Here is a 17,189-nt window from a genome sequence, read left to right on the forward strand (position 1 = left end):
GAAGATCTGTGCTGAACTCAGAGGACTGATGCTCTGAAGGAGAAGTGATGCGTTCAGCTGTTAAACAGAACGACTCATCTCACTTATCCATAGATCACAAACACACAGATCCACCTGCAGCTTCAGTGAAGAGAGTTTGGTAAGTTCACACTGAGAACCTATTATAATAAAAGCAAAACATTCTTCTGAATTCATAAATTGTGAGGAATCCTGCTGCAGATTCATCTGTACATAGAGCATCATATATTCCTGTATCTCTCTGTTGTGATCAGTACAAATGATTATTTCCGCTGATCAGATACTTGACTCGTCTGTTTCAGTGAAGAGCGACTGATTCACAGTGATCTGCCTCCACCATGTGGACAAATAGTGACAGTGAAACCAGACATGTAAGTCATGTATGATTATTAAATCCTTCATCAATGTGTAAAAAATCTTTGCATTTTATTTTTGCATAAAATTAATCTTTGCTTTTCACCTCTGCTCTAACTTTTTCTTTTCCCCCTATCCCTTTGCTTTCTAATAAACCTGCCATTGTACTCCATGAATATTGGTGTGGCCTTGTGAAGAATTGTTCCTCTCTTGTAAGTCACTTTGGATAAAAGTGTGCACTGAATGCATGAATAGAAAGTCATATACATTTTTATATGAAGCTGAGATCATGGTTTCTCACATCTGCTAAATAAATGTGAGGTATATGTTTATGAAGTTTCCAATAAGAGTTTTCAGGTTGAAGCAAACTGTCAGGCATTTTTTGTTTAATTTGCCATTTAAATGTAACCAAAATGACATCAAGTCTATACTGTAGTCTGTTTTAAATGCATTTTTTTCTTTCCATTTCCCCCACAAACGGGTTCCAATGACAATTTACTTCAAATAGTTTAAATATAAATAAATTAACACATAGATAGATAGATAGATAGATAGATAGAAAAAAAAGAAAGGAAATTATAAACGAATATGTAAAAAGTAATACAAATTTAATTAAACGTTAATTGCATTTGTTTTACCAAATCCTTTCTGTCTTTCTTTCTTTTTAGTTTCTGCAGATTTGGTCTTCCTGGGTGTTAATATTCTGTGATTATGTTAAGTTAGTAAAAAAAATAATTTGAAAAATAAGTTGGTGTACAGTACATTTGCGTTTTTTGTATGCAAGTTCTGCTTTATAATCTGTGTAGTGTGTAAATAATAGATGTTTAATCTGGGAGTTTGAGTGTTTATAATGTATTTGATGTGATGGCGCTCTGGAGCACACACACACACACACACACTCATACACACACACACACACAGACAGTGGCGTTTCTGATGCGGAACAAGTCTGAACAAACTCTGCTGCTTCACTTCCGAATGTTTGAAACACCTCCATCAGACCAGCGCCTCCTCCTGCTCCTCCTGCAGCTCCTGAGGAGACACCGGGCCGATGACGGAAAACGAGCGAGCCGCCAGAACCCTCAAACACGTCCTGCAGAAACCGGGGAACGGCAGCTGCGCGGACTGCGGCGCCGACAGTAAGTTATTGTTCTTTACACGCATCAAACATTCACCGATCAACCGGAACCGAACCTGCGCGAGCGGAGGATAACTCACCTGACTCACCTGAAACACTGCGCGTCACGACGAACTCTGGCGACTTGGCATTGAGATGTTTCATACAACATATTACAACCTTATTTTATTATACGCGATTATAGTGAGAGTTCATAAAGTCAGATGGGAAAGTCCCTGTTTTAAATCTGAAAAGAAGCGCGTGCATGCGTTTCCAGACATACCTGTGTAATCACAGACTGCGGGAGTTTGTGAAGGAGAGACCGGGCTGATGATGGGTTACCCGATCTCGTGAAAGTGCGTATCAATAGCACGAGTTTATGTTTCGATTCGGAGTACTGTTTATACATTGGCGTGCATATGATACGCATTGGGTAGGATTAGGGGTGTGGGGTAGATGCGTATAATATGCACGCCAAAGTCAATTTCTGCATATCAATAGCACGGGTTTCTGTTTGTATTTGGCGTACTATTTATATGCATGGTGTGTTTGTACTCATGTAAGACAGGGTTTGATTTCAGGAACTCTACAGCAGAATATTTTCCTTCTGATTCAGAATGATTCACTCAGGAGTTTAGAAATTATATTCCAGATTTCAGGATTGAGTTTGTCTGGAGAGGAGCTGCTGCTGCTGGAGACGGGGTCAGATATAGACTGAAGGTGTGGCTGTGTGTGATTTCTACATATTTCTAGAGAGAGAGAGAGACGGGGATGTGGGAGCGGTCGAGGGGACTGATGAAGAAACAGGAAGTGTGTTTCTCCACACCGTCCACTGTAACACATGAAGAAAGACAGAAAGAGCTGTTCTATCGTGGCATTTTCAGCCAAAGTCCCTTTTAAGGAAAGTCTGTTCACTCGGCGGCCACATTTGTAATGCCTCTGGGCAGCTATTATCAGGCATGCAAGACCAAATCTGTGTCCCAAACAAACTACTTATACTACGCCCTATAAATATATATGTGGAAAATAATGTGTTTTGAACCTTAAACTGCATAAACACATTTCATTACACCAAATACACAAAATAATGTTCTTTTTAGCAGCATCATATGACCCCTTTAAGAAAAAGTGTATACTTTTTAGTATGTAGCAGAAGATATGCAAGCTTTGGGACACACTACTTTCTCATAATTGCATCTGTCATTTGTGACCCTGGAGCACAAAAGCAGTATTAAGTCGCTGGGGTATATTTGTAGCAATAGCCAACAATACATTGTATGGGTCAAAATTATTGATTTTTCTTTTATGCCAAAAATCATTAGGATATAGTTACGTGCATCCCGTCACTATTTAAACTGGCAATCATTTTAATTAATTAAATGATAATCATAATACTTCATAAATAATAACACTTGAGAAAGGGCTGCGCAATTAATCGAATTTCTAATCTCGATTACAAATACGGATGCCACAATTACGTAATCATTCAAAGCGGCAATTAATTGTTTAACGTCCACTTATGTTATTCTGCGCACTTAAGATGTTTTTTTTCCCCTACATGTTATCTTAAGGGTTCAATGTAAATTGTGATAATCGTAACTAATAAGCGCAATTACAATTTAAAGGGAATAATCGACAGTTATGATTTTTGTCATAATCGTGCAGCCCTAACTTGAGAGCGAGTCTACTGTGCATCTGCAACTGTGGTTATATGCATATATGAATATCTATATGTGCAATAGACTTCAGCAGATGATTTTGAAAAACTAAAGCCTCTAGCTAACACAACATTTAAACGTTTAAAAAGCTGTAAGGTTGACTTTATAAACATAATAAACCAACACATCCTCAACTGTGAAAGATTATCCAATTTTACTTTAAATCTCTGAGGTTTTTACATGCTGCTTGTAAATATTCTTTGCATAATGGTGCATTTAAAAGTTAATGGCCAAACGGATGTTTATGAAAGTTCACATTGTTGTTGCAGATGAAATATAACACAGATAAAATTAAATAAATATTTTTTACCAGGTGAAATGTTGATTATTAGTAATTCAAATCCCTTTATCTAAACCTCTCTAATGAACCGTTGTTTGCGCACATCCTCCATGTTTGTAGTTTTTATGCTTTTTATTCGTGTTTGTAGTCCTCTAACCAAATCCTTCTCCAAAGTGCAATGGGTTGTGGGTAATATTAGCTGTGCACGGATCCACACTTCAAAAATCTGCCGGAAATAGTAGACCATCTGGGGACTTTTGGCATACACATACTATGCTTTAGGACACACTTATTCTAATCTCACATACTATGTAGGATACGCACTGGGATGCAGGGATCGATTTTCACTACAAGTGACGATGTGTTGACCGTTCCAAGATGTGGAATCTCAAAATTCCCAGTTTACAAAATTGTGTTTATGAGGTCTACAAGGATGTGAATGCTTTTTACAAGTCGTAATCTTGTAATTACAGTAATTACATCATTGCATGAATGCACATTTAATCCCTTTAATAAGTAATGCACCGTCTTTGTATATCTAAAGTCTTTGGTTCAGCTTTATTGTCATATTGTCATGTTTAATATATCATGATTTTACCTGATTTAAATCACACGAGGAACATGTTCAGCTTGATTGTTTTTACAGTAAACAAGAGTTTGCGGTCATGATGTCATGAGGATTTAAAGGACAACAAAAACATTCATCATGTACGTGTCGTTCCAAACCTGTACGACCTGATGCTGTATTGTTTCAGTTTCCATTGACTTTCATTGTATTTTTTTCATTGTATAAAATGAAAGTCAGTGGAAACCTAAACAGTCTGGTTGCAAACATTCTTCAGAAATATCATATTTTGTGGTCAGCATCAGGTCATACAGGTTTGAGGGAATTTTCATTTTGGGTGAACTGTTCCTTTAAGCTATCACATGAGCTATGATTTGCATATATTTATATTATTCACTAATATTCGTACAGTGTATTCAGAACAAAAAATGTAGTTAGTAACGTAATCCATATAATATAATCATTAGATTACTTTTACATTACTTTTAACCTCTTTTATCACATTGATTTAAATAGGATAATCTTGTACCATATTGATATAGAAATACAAAGAGTATTTTTATATATTTCACATATATATTTTATTTGTTGTTATCAAAAACTTGAAGTTCATTAAACATTATATTGTGTAAGGCTTTATGAGTTTTATCAAAAAGCTAATAATTAATCAAATCATAAACATAAATTAAAACTAATATATAATTATATAATTAATATATTAATAATAGGGTATAATAAAACAATTGCTGAAAAAAAATGTGTTTACATGCATGTGACCATAACCATAAAGTCAGAGAACCATGAACATACAATTGTGATACTTCATTATTAAAATATGTATTTTAATATCTCAGTGGTAGGTGTTTGTTGAAGTGTTTGAAAGACAAACGCCTTCTAAAGTAATACATGGTAAAATTACTGACTGAGTGATGATTCAAATAAAAATTAATGTGTTCATCAGAATTGAATGCAATGTTGAAACTCTGTAAAATCCAGTGCTCAAATGCTGACTAATGACTGATCTCTGTGTGAATTCTAGAAAGGAAAATTTCAAAGATGATTTCAAATACTTCAAAAGCATCAAAAACTGACACTCATATATTTTTCATTAATATAAATGAATGAGGTACAGTGTATGGAGTATTTGTAAAGTACATAATGACATCTGTATTTAGTTTTCTGATCTAAATCTTCTTCACTGTGCAGAAGTGTTATCGTTTGATCTCATATTTTCTCTGTAAGTCAGTGTTGTGTGTTTTGGGCCTGTTTTTATCAGATAATGCAGGAATGCAGGAATGTCCTCGCTGTGTTTCTGTAGCTTGAGGCGGATGTTAATGGTTTGTGTTTCTTTAGCTTCAGGGTTTCTTAATAAGCTCGTCTCACTGCTTTCTGGTGTGTGTCGGAGTTCTTTTGCTCTTCAGCTGTTTTCCAGTAATTCTGATGCGAGTCGGTCTTCAGTATCTCTTCTATTCTGTCACTGTATGAATCGTGTCTGTGCTCTCGAGTCTGAGTTTTGTGTGTCAGTAACAGCACTGTGATCTCAAAGTTACAGGATGATCCGTTCATCTGGATCTCAAAAACATTACAGCATTTACTGACTCTCGCTCCAGGATTTATCCCCGGATATTAAACCTGCCGGTGTAATTGAATGCTGACAGCTCATGTGTTAACAGCTGTTTTATTTATTATTTCTCTCTCTCAGATCCGGAATGTGGCTCCTGTTCTCTAGGCGTCTTCATCTGTCTGAGCTGCTCCGGAGTCCATCGCAGTATTCCCGATCTCGGAAAAGTCAAATTGCTCCGACTCTCACACTGGGAGGATTCAGAAGTTCAGGTGCTCATTACGATTTCTATTCAGAAAACAATCACACTCTTTCTAGTTTGCTCCTTAAAACACGTATCAGTGTTATTTTGTATCATTTACATACTAATAATATAAATAATGCAACATAAATTCAGTCTGGCTCTGACTATTATATTAATTATTTGGTAACACTTTAGTATATAGACCAGTTCTCACTATTAACTTGTTGCTTATTAGCATGCCTATTATTAACATATTGGCTGTTTATTAGTCACATATTCTGTATGAGCATATTCATATTCATATAGCGTTATACCTAAACTTAACAACTACCTTACTAACTATTAATAAGCTGCAAATTAGGGGTTTATTGAGGCAAAAGTCATAGTTAATGGTTTGTTAATCACAAGAATTGGACCTTAGGAGAAAGTGTGATCAATTATGTTATATATTAGATTGTTATTGTTTATTTATTATTTTATGTTTTCAGTTTTCGTTTGCTTTAGTAGTTTTATTATGTGGTTTTCTAATGTTTATTAGTTTTTTTAATATATATATATTTAATATTTTTATTTCACTTTTAATTTTAGTAATTAACTTTATATAAATTTTTGTAATACTATTATAGCATTTTTCAATATTGTGATTTTTAAAAAAATATATTGTGAAGTTAAAGTGTTTCATCAAATATTTATAGGTTATTTCAGCTTTATTTCAATTATGAAAATGATTTCTAATAGTTTTAGCTTTAGTTAACAATAACAACACTGATCTGTTTGGTGTTATTTTTCATGGAGCAACAAAAGGAGACAGTTTGGAAAATCAAGCAGCTCTTTTCCACACTGAAACAGTTTATAGTTTCTGTGACTGTCAAGCTGAACTTCATTCAAAATTAAATTTTCAGTCTGTTCCTCAAACAAATCGTCATATGACTTCTGAAGAATATAGTGCATATGAGTCATATGAACCTTTATGATACATTCATGTTATTTCTCTCTGGAACTTTATATGTTCACGATGAACTGTACAGAAAAGAGCTGCATGAAGACTCACCATTTCTCTTCCACTGTTTAAAACAGCGTGAGATTTCAGTGTCAGCTGTCTCTTTAGACATGCAGATCATACAGAGCTGCCTGTTTGCTGATGTCTGTGTTTGTAGTTCATGTCTGAGCGAGGAAATGATGCCATGAACGCCGTGTATGAAGCTGCACTTCCTGTTTACTACTACAAACCCACACACAGAGACTGCCAGTGAGTTTCCATGGCAACCAGCCGCATCTCACATCACATTAACACACAGCTGCATATAGAAATATCACCATATCAGGCTCTTAGATGCTCTGGCAGGCGTTATATTAGGGTGAGATCAGGGTCACTTCAACTTCTGGCTACTTAATTGAGTTAATTTAGCTGATCGGCCGGCTTTACAAAGTCAGAAGATCACGCAAATCTGTCTTTGAGTGTGTGTGTGTGTGTGTGTGTGAGAGTGAGTGAGTGTGTGCGCGTTTTTGTGACAAATGAGGACATAAATTTGTATAATGACAGCCTGAGGTCCCCTCGAGGAAAAAAATAAAATAAAAATAGTAAATGATGTTTATCTGAACGTGTAAGAATGCAAACAGGTTTTCTGTAAGGGGTAGGTTTAGGGTTAGGAGAGAGAAAATATCGTTTGGTCAGTATAAAAGTAATGGAAGTCTATGGAAAGTCCCCACAATTCACAGAAACAAACGTGTGTGTGTGTGTGTGTGTGCGTGCGTGCGTGTGTGTGTATTTCAGGGTGCTAAAGGAGCAGTGGATTCGGGTGAAGTACGAGAGGCAGGAGTTCATGGAGAACGGCAAGAAGCTGATCTATGAGGACGGTGTGTGTGTGTGTGTGTGTGTGAATCTCAGAATACTCACTTTCTGTTTCCTGCCTGATGATTGACACGCTCGTTTGACCAATCACAGAGTCGAGAGACGGCATGCTAATGAAGAGGGGGCGGGACAATGGACAGTTCCTCAACAGACGATTCATCCTGTCGCTGAGGGACGGCACACTAAAGTACTACACTAAACTAGACGTGAGTGTCAGCGCAAGCATGCAGCAGTATCACTGACAGACTACTACAGTTTTTGTTAAGATTAGAGTTTATTTTTATATTTTCTAAATGTGTAATATTAGTTAAAATTTTAGTAGTTTTGTTGTGTTTTTGTCATTTTAATTTGTGTCTATATAGTTTTTATTAATTTTATTAGCACTTATGATACTTTGATACTTTTTAAATCTTTATGATACAATGTGTTTAACAACATGAACATGAAAGAGCAGTCATAATGCATTTCTTCTGTAATGTGACATTTCTGAATGAAGCAGAATAGCAGGAAATAATGTAGGACTTTCCTTGATTTTATTCATCGAGATTAGATTGTATTAAGTTATATCATATACTGTTCATTACATCATTTTTAAAATGGTTTTAATTTCAGTTTTAGCAAGATGTGATTTTATTTGTTTACTTACTTACTACTACCCTACTAAAGAAAACAGAGAAAAAGGGTTGTGGCAAAAAAACACCCTTAATGCACTGAGCTCAATCACGCTATCTGTCAGTGGGGATACAGAAATGTGGAAGTACAGTCTGTAGTCTTCACAAAAGACTTTTGCTGACAAACAAACAGGGTGAAAATAATACACAAAATTTGTTGAAAATGTGCAAACTCGCCCTTTAACACTGTATCTGCTGCGTTTCTGTAGGCTAAGGAACCCAAAGCTGTTATAAAGGTGGACACCATCAACGCCTGCTTCCAGCCGGACAAGATCGGAAACCCCAACGGCCTGCAGATCACCTACCTGAGAGACAACATCACACGAAACATCTTCATCTACCACGACAGCAGCAGAGTGAGCCGTAGAGACACACACACACACACACACACACTCATACACACACACACACACACACACGAAGCGCTCATGCCATTATTCACAACAACTCCTCTCAGAAGTCACAACCGAACAAAATACAACACTTGCCATACACTTTATTTTATTACAGTGTAATTATACATTACGTACTGAGTAATATTAATTACCTACATGTACTTACTGTATGGTTAGGGTTAGGATGCGGGTTTGGCTTAGTGTTACTTGCATGTAATTATGCATCGTTTATTATTATTATAATAGTAAGTACATGTAACAAAGTGAAAAAAAAAAATCTAAAATTATATCTGGTGTCTGAATAATTTTTGGTTTGACTGTATTTAACAACAGCAGGAAAGAGCATTCATAATGCAATGTGACATTTCTAAATTAAACAGAATAACAGAAAATAATGTAGGCTTGGCTTTGATTTTATTGTGACTAGATTGTTATATCATACATACGAGCTCATGTATGTTCATTTTATTAACCTGCGTCTGCTCCTGATCGTCCTGTCGGGTTTATATAGTGAGAATGACCAGCTTTTTCCTGCTCGTTATACCAAATAAATACAGTGAATATCATCATTAATGAACAAGACTAGGATGGTATATTAAGGAGGTCTGTTTTGATTGACATGGAGCTGGTTTGTGTGTCGTCTGATGTGTTTCTGCAGCAAACAGAAGGCTTTAAGAAGCGCTGGTTCACGCTGGATCACCGGCGGCTGATGTACTTCAGAGATCCTCTGGTGAGACGTCTCTCGTCTGCTCGTGTCGCTCCTGTAACCCAGTAATGAAACGGTCAGATTGAGAGACAGGTTCGATGAGAGGGAAATGTCATCAGGTGTTAGCACCTGCTCTGAGATCAGCAGTGTTACTGTGTTTAAAGGGGTCATATGATGCTGCTACAAAGAACATTATTTTGTGTATTTGGTGTAATGAAATGTGTTTATGCGGTTTAAGGTTCAAAAAACACATTATTTTCCACATACTGTACATTATTGTTTCTCCTCTATGCCCCGCCTTTCTGAAACGCGTCGATTTTTACAAAGCTCATCGGTCTGAAAAAGCGAGGTGTGCTGTGATTGGCCAGCTATCCAGTGCATTGTGATTGGCCGAATACCTCAAGCGTGAGACGGAAATGTTACGCCCCTCACCATACTGTGATGGCGTGTCCCAGCCGGAGTGACGACACAAAAACATTAAAACCCATTACAAACGAAGCATTCGTTGCACGGTAAAATTACGGTAAAATTCCGATAATGACGGTAAAATTCAGATAATGACGTAATCAAACAGACGATGAATTTTTATTAATAAAAATTAATAAGTAACCAATCAAAATAGCTTAAATAAAAATAAACATTTGATGAAACTAAATTAATAATAAAATAAACACATAAATAATACAGTTCAGTACTATCATGAGTACACACAAATATGTTAATTAATAAAAAAACAAATATTTAGCAAATAAACCAGTTAAGGCTTCTGTTAAATTCAACCAAATTTTTGTTTTGTTTTGTTTGTTTTTGGTAAAAACAACAACAAAATGAATAAACAAAGAAATATAAACAAATTGGTAGTAAAGAAATCGGTATATATTTGTAGTAAATTGCAGTAAATAAAATATGATATAGATTTCTTTTTTAAATAATTATTAATGTGCGTGCCGTTTTTATGACCATAGTAATTGAGAGACGTTTTGTCATATTTGTACTTAAGACCAATTTAAATGAATGAGTGAAGACAAAAGATCATTACAGTTCGAAAGCTACACACTTTCTTTTTTACATTCACATGCTTTTAAACCTGAAATCTGGCTGATGATTGGAAAAAAGCACATGGATATAGTTTGAGTAATAAGATATTACTCTTACATAAAATAATTAACATTAAATGAAGAAATTGCATTGAGAAATGAGAAAATTATACACAATACAGCACATTTCATGTGTTTTGTGGCATGATGTCCGTTATCGTAAGAAATAACTTGCCTCTGTTTGCCAAAATAACAGTAAGGAACGAGAACTTGTCAAATCTGAAAGCAGTTTCTCTTGTGTCTGGCAGGATGCGTTTGCTAAAGGCGAGGTGTTCCTGGGGCACAGAGATCACGGATACCACGTTACGATCGGACTCCCCGCCGGAACCCACTACAACGGGACGTGGCAGTACGGCATCACCATAGAAACGCCCGACCGCAGCTTCCTGTTCACCTGCGAAACAGATATGGAGCAGAAGGATTGGATGAGCCATTTTAATGCAGTCATGAACACTCGCATGAGCCCACAGGAGTACACAGGTAACACCACACACACACACACACACACACACATGCAAGAACGAGCTGAAATATGTGAGAAATATAACTACCCAAAGGCAAAATAACTGATAAAAATGAGCTGTTATAGTAGCAATAGCCATGTGAGCAGCACTGTGTCTTATGCCATAGCTGTGCACAAGGTGTTCGAGTCTTCGGAACACCTATAACGACGATGCTCCAGGCTTATTTGTTCATTAATGACGTCATCAGCGACTAGTCGACTTCGACTCGACTTTCATCACATAAATGTCGACTTTAAAAAATCTGAAGTCATTCAACCCCTAACACACACACACACACACACACACACACGAGTGTGAACACTACAACATGAGTGCTGCTGTGTTTTTCAGTGGAGGCCTACTTCAAACACAAACACTGATGTACCCTCGGCGTGACCTCTGACCTTTCACCTGTGACCTCTGCAGCTGACCCGCCACGGATCTCACAGCACGTGCCTCGGATGTTTGTGTTTTTAAGTTGTTTTACACAAAGTATTTGTTTGTATACTGTACTACGATTCTGTATCATTACATCTTGAAACTCAAAGAGTATTTTGTCCCCATAACATTATATTTGCATGTCTGCGTTTTCCACAAACTGGTTTGCTACCAAATCTTGTTTTTTAAAATCTGATTTTTTATAAGGATTAAAGGCTCCATCTAGTGGTGGGATTAAGTTATTTAACCACTGACCCTTCAAGTCAACTCTCTAATTCTAAACCTCCTTTCATTCACATATTAAAGGGACAGTTCAGTCAAAAAATATAAAAAATATCATCCTGTCATCATTTATTCACCCTAATGTTGTTCCAAACCTGTATAACTTCCTTTATTCTATGGATTGCAAAATGAGATGTTTAGCAGAATGTTCACGCTGCTCTTTTTCATACAATAACAGGTTATAGTGACCACATTTAGCCTCAAAAAAGACCAAAAAACCTTATAAGTGTCATAAAACTATCCATCATGTGTCTTGCAAAAATATTCATTTTTTTATCACATCTTGTCATGTTGCAATCTTTTTTCCATTAATCTACATTCCATACCCCATAATGACAAAGCAAAAACCAGATTTGTGATTTTCAAGTTAAGTTTATATATATATGTAGATTAATGGAAAAAATATTGCAACATGACAAGATGTGATTAAAAAAAAGAAACACTGTATTTTTGAGGTTTTCTGTCATATGATGGTTTGTGTGCCGAACAGACTGAAATATAAGTCACTGTAAATCTACTGCAGCTCTCAAATCTCATTGGTTCTAGTGTGTCACATGACCGTTCAATCAGAATATTTAAACACACATGGCCACAAATGAGATTTCAGAGCTACACTGCAAGAGAAGATTCTGAAGCATGAACATGAGGGCGACTAAATCTTGACAGAATTGTCTTTTCCTGTAGTGTTATGATCTCTCAGGGTTTAGTGCAGCTTTTTAATAAAGTACTGATCTAACCATGTGTTTGAGGTCTGATTGTGATTGTTCGTGTGAGCTGGAGGAGGATATTAGTGGACATGTGTTCGAACGTGAGTGTGAATGGAAGATTATTGAGTGCTGCTCATGATCGGGGTGTGTGAAACAGCACCAGGGTGTTCAGAGACGCTCAAACGCTGAACGTCACATCACACCCACCTGAGAGAAAGAGAGAGAAGAGACGGACATCAGAGAAACCTGCAGACACAACAGAAACAAAGACGCATAGAGCAACCGAACACAAAGAGCTGAAGGCAAACGCTCGGAGCTGCATGGATACAGCAAAGAGCATCAGAGGAACATGTGTGTGGTCATGAACGGAGGATTATTTTACCACAATCCTGAGTTGGATCATGGGTATGTTTAGGGCTTGTTACAGAAGGACTTGTCACTCTGTTGCTCCGTGTTCATTTGGTGCTGTGATGTTTGAAGAAGCTTCTCTGTCTGTTTTCCGCCGTAAAAGCATTCTTATAACTAAACGTTCCAAAAGGTGTTTTTCACAGCAATTCCACAGAAGGACCGTTTTGGGAACTTTTCAGTAAACAGTTCTGTTTTTTTCATTTGAAGAACGTTTGAATTATCTAAAGAACCACGATAAAGAACATTTGGAGAAGTTCCGTGGATGTTAAAAGCTCTTCATGGAACCATCAATGCTAATAAAGAAGTGAAACAAGAGCTCAGTTTTACAGGAGCATTTGAATTGATTTCTTCCAGATCCTCGCCGAACAGCAGTGATGCAAGAAAAGAATGATTTTGGGAAGCTTTCAGTTATCAGTTCTTAAAAGAACCACTTTTGTCTTCACTTGAAGAACATTTAATACACTTTTTCCACTATAAAGAACCTTTGGTGCAAAGCTTCAGTTTTATTAGGACACATTTGCATTAATATATTTCTCCCGGATCTTCTTACGATTGTCCAACAGCAGTGATGCCACAAAATAATGATTTTGGGAAGCTCTCAGTGATCAATTCTTAAAAGAACCATTTTTGTCTTCATGTGAAGAACACTTTTTTTTTCTTCACTGTAACGAACCTTTTGTGCAAGGGAAAGATTCCATGGATGTTAGAGGTTCTTCTTGAAACCATTGATACCAATACAGCTCTGTTTTATAGGAAACATTTGAATTGATATATTTCTCCCGGATCTTTTTACGATGAGTAACTCACCCAACGGCAGCACTGCAGCCGGAAGTGGCGGAGTAGTTTGGGTCACTCCGCTCCTGGGCGCCACCCTTGTCATCATGTGCGTTTTGGGCATGACGGGAAACCTGTACACCCTCGCCATCATGCGATCGGCCACGTTACGGCGTGCCGGCTCCATGTACGTCTTCATCCTCAACCTGGCGGCGGCGGATCTGCTCTATCTGGGCACCATCCCGTTCGTAGTCTGCACCTACTTCGCCCACGACTGGTTCTTTGGCGAAATGGGCTGCAGGCTGCTGTTGAGTCTGGATCTGCTCACCATGCATGCCAGCGTGTTTGTGCTGGTGGCCATGAGTCTGGAGCGCTACCGGGCCGTGGCCGCTCCATTCCGAGCCCGTCGCTCAACCACACGTAATCACTGGCTGATGGCGTTGGGAATCTGGGCGGCAGCCTTCGTGTTGACGCTCCCTATGATGGTGATGATCCGTCTCCGCGAGGGACGTCCCAGTACGATGGGCCTCGTCAAACACATCTGCTTCCCAACATGGACCCCCGAGGCTTTCAAGGCGTATCTGACCGCGCTCTTCTTCACCAGCATGCTCCTGCCAGGCCTGCTGATGGTGGGACTCTACACGGGTCTCGCCCGGCATTACTGGGCCGCCCAGGCTAACCTGACTCACGGATCCTCGTCGTCCGTTCGCAGGCGCCGACTGAAGCACAAGGTGGTGGGAATGATCTTCTGCATCGTGGTGGCGTACTGGACGTGTTTTCTGCCGTTCTGGGGTTGGCAGATGGCGAAGCTCTTCTCGTCCGAGTCGCTCCGCTCGCTGTCGGCCGCCGCTCACACCTACGTCAACTTCTTCGTCACCTGCCTGACGTACGGAAACAGCTGCGTCAATCCGCTGCTTTACACGCTGCTGACGCGCAACTACCGGGACTACCTGGCCCAGAGAGGTCAGTCATCAGGGGCGAGTCGAGGGGACCAGGGGTCGGCCGCGGGGGTCAACCCTATCCAAGATCATATAGGATGAGTTCAGGAGAGAGTTACAAATTCTGGGTCCAGTTTCATAAACATAGCCAGTATGTTAAGATTGTGTCTCTGGGCCTTTTTGGTCACTTTTGACCGGAAAATGTTACATTTGGAATTTTTTTGAATTTTTTTGCTTCATTGGAATGTGATGACACTTGGTGACTTTTGTTGCAAATCATGGACATGATACAGATATGTTAAAGGGTCGAAAAATAAAAAGTACCTTCAATTGATATCTTCATGGTCAAAAATGACAGACATAGGAAACGAATGGGGAAAAAAATTGCTTTATCGGAATGGGATGAAACTTGGTTACTTTTGTCACATTAGGCACTGTATGTGAACCCATAACAATTAATTAATCAATCAATTTAAGTATGAACATGCTTCGGACATGTTAAAGGGTCGAAAAATAAAAAGTAACACTTGGTACCTTCGCTGTCAAAAAATGCCCGACATAGGAAATTAATGGGAAATATGCTCATAAAAATTGTATTAATATTGTATCATAAAATCCTCCCAAAATTCTAAAAAATATATTAAATTGATTTTCCTGAAAAAAAAAAAAAAGTAATAAAGTTTTAACCATGAAGGTAGCAGGTATGACCCACAAATGAAGAGGGTTCAGATGATTTTAAGAACTAGTCTGTCCAGCTAGTTAGTCCAGTAGTGATCAGTCTTACTTTTCAGATTCAAATTAGCCCAATCTACATTTTTATGTAACTGATTTAAAGTTATGTCTAGTCTTAAAGTGAAAACAAAATGACTAACTTGTAAAACTAGTCTAAGCGGTTTATGCAACCAGCCACTGTTTTGAGATTTCAACTGGTGTTGCTTCAGTTCTGTATTTTACATTTGACTTTACACATTACCAAAACTGTTTATCGTACAAAAGCAACACAAATGTGTAATTTCGCAACACTAGTGCAGCATAATTGCAAAGATAACGACTGTTTTAAAAACAGGTGTAGCGAATCAGCTCATTCATGGGGAAATATGAATAATTAATCATAACTAGTTATAATTAATTATAAATATTTAGATCCACTGTAGATATTTACTTGACCTCTCAGAGTCAACTGTCTGTCAATTCTAAGAACGTTAATTTCCTGGTTAAGGGAAATAACTTTCTTACTGTACAACTCTACACAGAGCCTGTAGCATAAATCTGCAGTTATGAGCAAACAATGACCAACGTCAAGTGTGATACAAGTAAGACTTTATTAACTACATAAACACTTAAACTAGTCCAACATACTACATAAACACTTAAACTAGTCTAACACACTACATAAACACTTCATGGTTGCCATGGTAACCAGGGTCCTGGGCCTTGTTCACAGACAACTTGGCACCCAGTATGTTTATTGGGTGAGGGGTCTGTGAACGTTTGTTAATCTAATGAATAATTGATTTGTTAAATCAAATGAAAAATGGTGTGTCTGATTGGTCCAGACGCTACACAGGTTTCTCAAACACTCCCCCCTCACTTGTCATTGGTCAGCCAGAAAGACAGCCCCGCCCCAAGCTCACATGATTGGTTGATTCAGAAGTTAACATGATGGGCCGCTAAAACAAACAGATCAATGTTGTGAAAATGTCTCAGAGTCAGTGTTTGACTCTTCAGGAAGATTAACCTAGAAATGGATTATAGTGACTTAATGTATATTAATATTGATATGTTAAAATTCACCATGTGATCACGTAACAGACGTACTGTAGCATTTGCTTGGACACAAACCTTTGACATCAACAGCAGAAGATATGAGAATTGGGAAGTGTTTTCTCTTCCTTTTGAAAAGTTGATAAGGTGTTATATTAGTTATCTATTCATACATTGCTCACTATTATTGCATTATGTAGTGAGTTCACTGGTTAATGGTTAGAATTTTATGATCTGCATTTATCATTGTTTTAACTGTTTGTGACCCATCAGATCGGACCTGAGGCCCAGTTTTGGACCAGAGAAGCGCTGCACTATCCACCTTATTTTTGTAAATTGAATGTGTCTGGTATGTCTTACCATATTATTTTAATGTATTATGTTAATTATGAACAATTTTGCATTTTCCGTTTACTGCACTTCGTTATTCTTCTCGTAATATCCCCTCAGAGGCTAATGAACCGGAAGTCTCACACATTGACAGAAAACAGCTTACTTCTGTGTTAAAAAATAAGGTGGATAGAGTCTGTATGTGTAGCTCTAAGCTTTGAATATTACACTGATGGACAGTCTTTATGGTGCTTGTTTTTATTTCTTTGTACCTGTAGGCTTATAAAGTTCATTCATGCAGATGATTTATGAGTGCGTTTATTGTCTCTTCAGAGGTTTCTTTAGTAAAAAGTTCAAGCGTGATAAAGTTCATTTACCTATTATGATTCAGACAACTGGCTGTTGAACTCTTATGGAGGCATGCGTATATATATATATATATATATATATATATATATATCTGTGTG

At 37.6% G+C, this 17,189-nt stretch overlaps 2 protein-coding genes across 2 annotated transcripts; both read left to right on the forward strand.

The window, feature by feature from the left end:
* The first annotated feature begins 1,307 nt into the window (after positions 1 to 1,307).
* LOC107706672 (arf-GAP with dual PH domain-containing protein 1-like) lies at positions 1,308 to 11,846 on the forward strand. Its single transcript, XM_016510464.1, has 9 exons — positions 1,308 to 1,511; positions 5,755 to 5,885; positions 7,015 to 7,106; positions 7,632 to 7,714; positions 7,803 to 7,915; positions 8,590 to 8,804; positions 9,376 to 9,505; positions 10,827 to 11,058; positions 11,433 to 11,846. The coding sequence occupies exons 1-9, from the start codon at positions 1,424 to 1,426 to the stop codon at positions 11,459 to 11,461; spliced, it is 1,113 nt and encodes a 370-aa protein (XP_016365950.1). The 5' UTR covers positions 1,308 to 1,423; the 3' UTR covers positions 11,462 to 11,846.
* Positions 11,847 to 13,592: 1,746 nt separating this feature from the next.
* On the forward strand, positions 13,593 to 14,730 carry LOC107706681 (urotensin-2 receptor-like). Its single transcript, XM_016510473.1, has one exon. It carries the CDS (start codon positions 13,711 to 13,713, stop codon positions 14,728 to 14,730), a length of 1,020 nt encoding a protein of 339 aa, XP_016365959.1. The 5' UTR covers positions 13,593 to 13,710.
* Positions 14,731 to 17,189: the final 2,459 nt, after the last annotated feature.

This window comes from Sinocyclocheilus rhinocerous, unplaced genomic scaffold (genome assembly GCF_001515625.1).
Source record: "Sinocyclocheilus rhinocerous isolate Xijiao unplaced genomic scaffold, SAMN03320098_v1.1 scaffold1814, whole genome shotgun sequence".
NCBI classification, from domain to species: Eukaryota; Metazoa; Chordata; class Actinopteri; order Cypriniformes; family Cyprinidae; genus Sinocyclocheilus; species Sinocyclocheilus rhinocerous.